Below are 6,881 nucleotides of genomic sequence, written 5' to 3' on the forward strand. Positions count from 1 at the left end.
CCAGGTCGATGAATACGGCTGCACAGTAATGTCTTTTATCGATGGCGATTATGATGTTGTTTAGGACCTTGAGCGTGGCTGAGGTGCACCCATGACCAGCTCTGAAACCAGATTGCATAGCGGAGAAGGTACGGTGGGATTCGAAATGGTCGGTAATCTGTTTGTTAACTTGGCTTTCGAAGACCTTAGAAAGACAGGGTAGGATAGATATAGGTCTGTAGCAGTTTGGGTCTAGAGTGTCACCCCCTTTGAAGAGGGGGATGACCGCGGCAGCTTTCCAATCTTTGGGAATCTCAGACGATTTATAGGGTCCTAGACTACAGATTAACAATATATATTCATTGTAGAGGTTTAGTATTCCACAATTGTTTTTTAGTTCTCTCTCTCTTTCTTATAAAGAGGCCCCTCTGAGAATGTGTGACTGAGACAGAACTCTGCAGGGGAGTGGAGGAGATAAGACTAGTCAAACATTCCACAATAAATCAACTTTGGGGAGTGAACGTTTACTAAGTTTTAGATAACACTAAAAGCCATTGTTTATACAGCTTGGTAGGCAGGATTTTGGTCTCAGGGGTAAAAAGGTAATGACGTAGGTAGTGACATCACCAGGCTAGACTGAGGGTGTAACAAAACAACTTGAGACTTTTTGTTTGATGCAGAACTTACTCGGAACATGCGTGCTATGTTACTGATTGTCAACTTCTGTCTGCAATTGCATTAATAAAGGTTTTTGAATGATTTAATTAAAGATATTGTCATAATGCTAATTTCACCAATGAGCCAATGATGATTGACAAGGACGAAAGGAACGAACCCTAACACTTGTTAAAAGTTAATTTGGGGAATTTCTTTCCTTCTTAATGCGTTTCAGCCAAGCAGTTGTTTTGTGACAAGGTAGGTGTGGAATACAGATAATAGCCCTATTTGGTAAAATATCTTGTCCATATTATGGCAAGAACAGCTCAAATAAGCAAAGAGAAACAACAATCCATCATTACTTTAAGATATGAAGGTCAATCAATCTGGAAAATTTCAAGAACTTTTAAAGTTTCTTCAAGTGCAGTCACAAAAACCCTCAAGCACTATGATGAAACTGGCTCTCATGAGGACCGCCACAGGAAAGGAAGACCCAGAGTTACCCCTACTGCAGAGGATACATTCATTAGAGTTAACAGCCTCAGAAATTGCAGCCCAAATAAATGCTTCACAGAGTTCAAATAACAGACACATCTCAACATCAACTGTTCAGAGGAGACTGTGTGAATCAGGCCTTCATGGTCGAATTGCTGCAAAGAAACCCCTACTAAAGGACACCAATAAGAAGAAGAGACTTGCTTGGGCCAAGAAACACTAGCAATGGACATTAGACCGGTGGAAATCTGTCCTTTGGTCTGATGGGTCCAAATTTTTGATTTTTGGTTCCAACCACTGTATCTTTGTGAGACGCAGAGTAGGGGAACGGATAATCTCTGCATGTGTGGTTCCCACCGTGACGCATGGAGGTGGAGGTGTGGGGGTGCTTTGCTGGTGACACTGTCTGTGATTTATTTAGAATTCAAGGCACACTTAACAAGCATGGCTACCGCAGCATTCTGCAGCGATATGCCATCCCATCTGGTTGGCACTTAGTGGGACTATCATTTGTTTTTCAACAGGACAATGACCCAACACACCTCCAGGCTGTGTAAGGGCTGTTTGACCAAGAAGGAGAGTGATGGAGTGCTGCATCAGATGGCCTCCACAATCACCCAACCTCATCCCAATTGAGATGGTTTGGGATTAGTTGGACCGCAGAGTGAAGGAAAAGCAACCAAACAAGTGCTCAGCATATGTGGGAACTCCTTCAAGACTGTTGGAAAAGCACTCCAGGTGAAGCTGGTTGAGAGAATGCCAAGAGTGTGCAAAGCTATCAAAGGCAAAAGGATGGCTACTTAGAAAAATGTCAAATATATTTTGATTTGTTTAACACTTATGGTTACTACATGATTCCATATGTGTTATTTCATAGTTGAGGTCTTCACTATTATTCTAAAATGTAGAAACTAGTAAAAATAATGAAAAACCCTTGAATGAGTAGGTGTGTCCAGACTTTTGACTGGTACTGTAGATAGACTGAAATGTATGCTATGCTATGTTCATCAAGTGTAGGCGTGTTTAGTTTATGGGGTGGAGCACTAGCAGCCAATTGGTTTGGAACTTGCTGTGGTTACAGTAGCCTTTCGATGCCTTTGATGTGGTGGCCTCTAAATTGGAGTTTAGTTCAGCACAGAGCATGTGAACCAATTTTTTTTTTTATGTCAAAATAAATACATTTCCCATTTCAGCGTTTATTTTGTTGCTATGACGTCTTTCAGCTTCAGCCTAACGTGAACCACAAAAAAATCAAGAACTAACAGTTCCTTCTTCCTTGTCATTTAATTTACAGTAGATGTCACGTTGTAATTGGCTACGACCGGGAACCACTGGGGAACTAGGCTACTCTCAAGGCTTCCCGCATCAACAATTTAAGGGCTTTCCAAAAACATTCTTTCACTTTCGGTGAATCTGACTCACTTCACGTGCAACTAACGAAGCAATATATTATATATGATTCAACGTGAGAAACCATGAGCTTTAGTCAACATTCACCAGCTGAGAATGAAGACTTTTCTCATTCTCTTATGCTTGCTCTCTGAAGGTAAATTGTTTTCCATGGCTTCTGACTTGGGGTTGACTCTGCTCATATAAAATGAGATATGTTAAGTAAACAACATTTACCAAGTTTGACAGGTAATTGATTATTTTGTATGTAGGCTAAACTTTATTCATTTACCTGTAAACTTGCCTTCTTCCTTTTGTAGCGGTCTCTGTCAACGTCGTAGCTAGAGGAGACACCAGGGTTGACTTCAATGCCGACGCATCATATACCTGCACCCATGCGGACTCGACAGGTGTGCTGCAAGTCACCTGGCAGAGGCTGTTCAAAGACGACTCGGTGGAGAATCTGGCCACCTACAGCAAGCGGTTTGGAGCTCAAATCATAGACCCGCACCGAGGCAAGGTGGTTTTCACGGAGGCATCTCTCAACTCGACGTCCATTACGGTGAAGAATGTAACATGGTCGGACGAAGCCTGCTATATTTGTTCCTTCAATGTTTACCCGAGTGGATCAAGACGCAAGCAGACATGTCTTACTGTTCAAGGTATTTAATGCACTGAATAACAACAGTTTTAGGACTTACCTCTATTGTTCTCTATTCAGTTGAAGTTATATTTTAATGTAAGTGATATTGTAACTCAAAATAATAATCGTAAATCAGCACAGGTACAAACACGCCTGGTGAACTAATTATCCAGCCTGGAATAGACCTAGTGAATCAGGTGTGCTGGTACTGGAATAGAAGTGAAAGTCACTGGGGGTATCCTCTTATCGAGCATTCATAAAGACTTCATAAGCAATACCTTCAGTACATTCGGAAAGTATTCAGACCCCTTGACTCTGCACATTTTGTTACGTTACAGCCTAAAATGGATTTTTAAAAAAAATAAAGATTTGCAAAAATGTCTAAACATGTTTTTGCTTTGTCATTATGGAGTATTGTGTGTAGATTGATGAGGAATTTGTATTTATTTAATCAATTTTAGAATAAGTCTGTAACGTAACTGAATGTGGAAAAAGGGAAGCAGTCTGAATACTTTACGAATGCACTGTAAATGCTTCACTAATACATTTATAAGCAAAACCAATACAGGTAATATAAAGGTCCTTACATCTGGTGCTTCGCCAAATATAGAATCATCCTCTTCACCCTTTTTACAGCAGGACATTTGCTAAGGCAAATGTTATCTGAATAATACAGTATGGGAGGTGTAAAGGTTTATTGGGGGTTTTATTAGGAGAATAGAAACACTATGCTTTAGAACACCAGAAATCTGCAACTATAAATCACCATATTGGCATTGTTACATCACTGGCAGGATTTCAAAAATGTCTGAATCCCAAAACTTTCAGAAAGACCATGAACTCTGCATGCATTAATAAGGAAAATTGGCTGGTGTCAAACCATATATGAAAACATGATACATAGTTTTTTAAGCTCTTCTTAATTGATATGTCTGGTAAAATAAAGGTAAAATAAGTAATATAAATAAAATCAATATGATCTAATATTCCCTGTTTCATCTATTCAAAGGTGTATCTGAAGTGAGAGCCACAATGCAAAAAGTCCCCAGCACTGAACCTAAAGCAGACATGGAAGTTGTGGTCAGCTGCTCTGCCACGGGTAAACCAGCACCTTGGATCCAATGGAACATTTCTGCAGCAGTACCCATAAAGACACCTAACAACTGGACTGTCATTAACAAAGACCAAACTGTCACAGCCATTAGCAACATCACCCTCCAACTGTTGCCAGGTTCAGGGGGATACGTGGACTGTATCGTAAACAATGGGATGAGGACACAGAGACACGAGCGGGTCCTGCTTCCTATTCTCCCTGGAGAGAGGGAGGTTGAAGAGGGTACGTAATGTTGACCTATTATATACTTCTAAACCATACTATTTTAGCGTGTCAGATTAGTCCAACTTGAAAACAACTATGAGAAAACATCATCCCTAGCTCTATAAATAGCATGCCAAATTCATGATGTTAATAGTAAACATTTACATTTGGGTACATGAATTTGGCGTTCTATTTACAGGCTACATCATCCCCAGGGGCATGTTGTGAAAGCCTTGTGACCAGCATCATCGTGCAATAGTGCAACATTCTGTTTCCTGTGAACAGAATGCAGCGATTTCAGGCTGGTTCCAAGAGGCTAATGTTGTGATGCTATTAGTGCTGTTAGTAATCTTATCTCACCTGTTGGGTTTAATGTTGACTACCATGGTAAAGCATCACGAGTCACTCCCTTTTAAAATCACACTGTAGTCAAGTGCTGTGTTGAGTTCTGGGTAATTTCCAGATCCTCAGGGAAGCTACATGATGGATGATATGATTGGATAGATGGGACAGAACATGATGTCAACATGTTATTCAAACTGAATGCATTAAAAAGGAAGGATGTAAAATTACTCGTCTTTCTCTTCTGAGTAAATGCTGTCTCTCCAAACACATGCTTAGTGGAATTTCATGTTTCACCTTCCAGATGACAAGAGGACATCCCCGTGGGCTGTTGCCATTCCAGTATTCCTAATCATTTCCCTTTTAGTCATCTTTGGCTGTGTCGAGCTTCAAAAGAAAAAAGGTGAGTCCGTACAAGATTATCTGTAATATGTAATATCTTTATTTTAATATTCTTAGTAAGACAAATGGAATGAATTGAGTCATCAACTCTATATATGGTTCTGACTTTTATCAAATAAACTGTGAGCAACGCATGTCTTGGAGCTCAGGAATGTTTCTGGAGAACGTCCTTTTAGATTCACTGTAGTACAGTATAGTAACCTTCACATTCTATCTGGCAGGTTGCAGGCAAGCAGCGTTGACAACCACAGCAGACGAGCAGGACCCTCTTAGGAGCATTGTGTAAACATCTGTCTGTTGCTGACCGTGCTTATATGCACTGTAGCTGACAGCTGTTTTTGTTGAGGACTGGAGCACCTGTTGTTACTGAGCCTGGATGTTGAACCTTGTTGAGTCATTCTTACGCAGTCATAAATAAGCTAATTATCACATGCATTATACAAGCCATGATATGGTTAATGCTGTTTAGAGGTACTGAAATGGCACTTTTAGGTTTGAGAGATTGATGACCTCTTGTAGGGGAGTGTTGTGATGTGAGGTAGGTTACCTGTTGCCTGGCTACCCAAACTCCTTGCTCCGGCCAAACGTTACGCCACGCCCAAGGACGTTCGTTTCTTCTTCACAATGATTCTGGATTTGAGTACCTCCCCAACCTTTCAACGAATGCGACCACATTCTAGGCCTTCTGATTTGTCCGGTAACAATGGGTTGAGTCAGAGCTAGAACACACGTGGGTAAAACAGCTGTTTGAAAAATGATCATTGGCTTTTACTCTGATTGGTTAGAGACAATCCAATCGCCGAAGACATTGTTTGTACAACGCCCGTCGTGCCCCTCGTCACCTCCAACAACTTCAATAATAACCCTAACCCTATTCAGACTAAAGTATGTAGTGAACGACAAAGCAGCTGAAAAATGTAATTTGAGTCGTCAGGCTAGGTTACCTCATCTATTAGGACAGCACCACCTACTGTTTGAATGTACTTTATTATAACATACACCAAGTAGAATAGATGTATCTATTTATTTTATCTTCTAAATAACCTAGTAATTTATTTCAACCCATTTCAATACGATTGCACTTTTGTTCAAGTTAAGTTTACAGTGTATTGTTATTATGAACTTATGGACCTACAGGTAGTTTTGTTTTTCTTCAAGTTATGTCAGTGTAATGTGTGAATGTATTTGAGCTCTTAGAATGTAATGATGATAATGTTTGCTCTTTGATATATCCTCATGTTTGAGTTCCTATTTTTATTCAGATCATGGATGCTGCTTGTTGTGTTTGACCCCACTTGATTTGACACTGTTTATAAATCAGGCTATTATTCTCACTTGATCTGTACAATGTTTTCAGTTGATTAAGATTCAAAAACATTCTTTAAATGGATTTCTGGATTATGTTACCCTTTTTTGATATTAAACTATTCACTGTATTTAAAAAAAAAACTGCCCATGTTTACAGTAACATCACCATTTAAAATCAGGGAAAGGTTCTTATTGCTCTGTTTACAGTAATATCACGACTTAAAATCAGGGGTAGGTTCTTACAGCTCTGTTTACATTAACATCACAATTTAAGATCTGGAGTAGGTTGTTATAGCTCCTCCTTGTTTACTGTAATATCACCATTTAAAATCTGGAGTAGGTTGTTAT

At 39.7% G+C, this 6,881-nt stretch overlaps 1 protein-coding gene across 1 annotated transcript; it reads left to right on the top strand.

Moving 5' to 3' along the window:
- Positions 1-2,353: 2,353 nt before the first annotated feature.
- Positions 2,354-6,674, top strand: LOC115182127 (OX-2 membrane glycoprotein-like). Its single transcript, XM_029743789.1, has 5 exons — positions 2,354-2,677; positions 2,841-3,182; positions 4,173-4,499; positions 5,128-5,226; positions 5,447-6,674. Exons 1-5 carry the CDS (start codon positions 2,638-2,640, stop codon positions 5,509-5,511), a joined length of 873 nt encoding a protein of 290 aa, XP_029599649.1. The 5' UTR covers positions 2,354-2,637; the 3' UTR covers positions 5,512-6,674.
- The last annotated feature ends 207 nt before the right edge of the window (positions 6,675-6,881 follow it).

Source organism: Salmo trutta, unplaced genomic scaffold (genome assembly GCF_901001165.1).
Source record: "Salmo trutta unplaced genomic scaffold, fSalTru1.1, whole genome shotgun sequence".
Classification (NCBI taxonomy): domain Eukaryota; kingdom Metazoa; phylum Chordata; class Actinopteri; order Salmoniformes; family Salmonidae; genus Salmo; species Salmo trutta.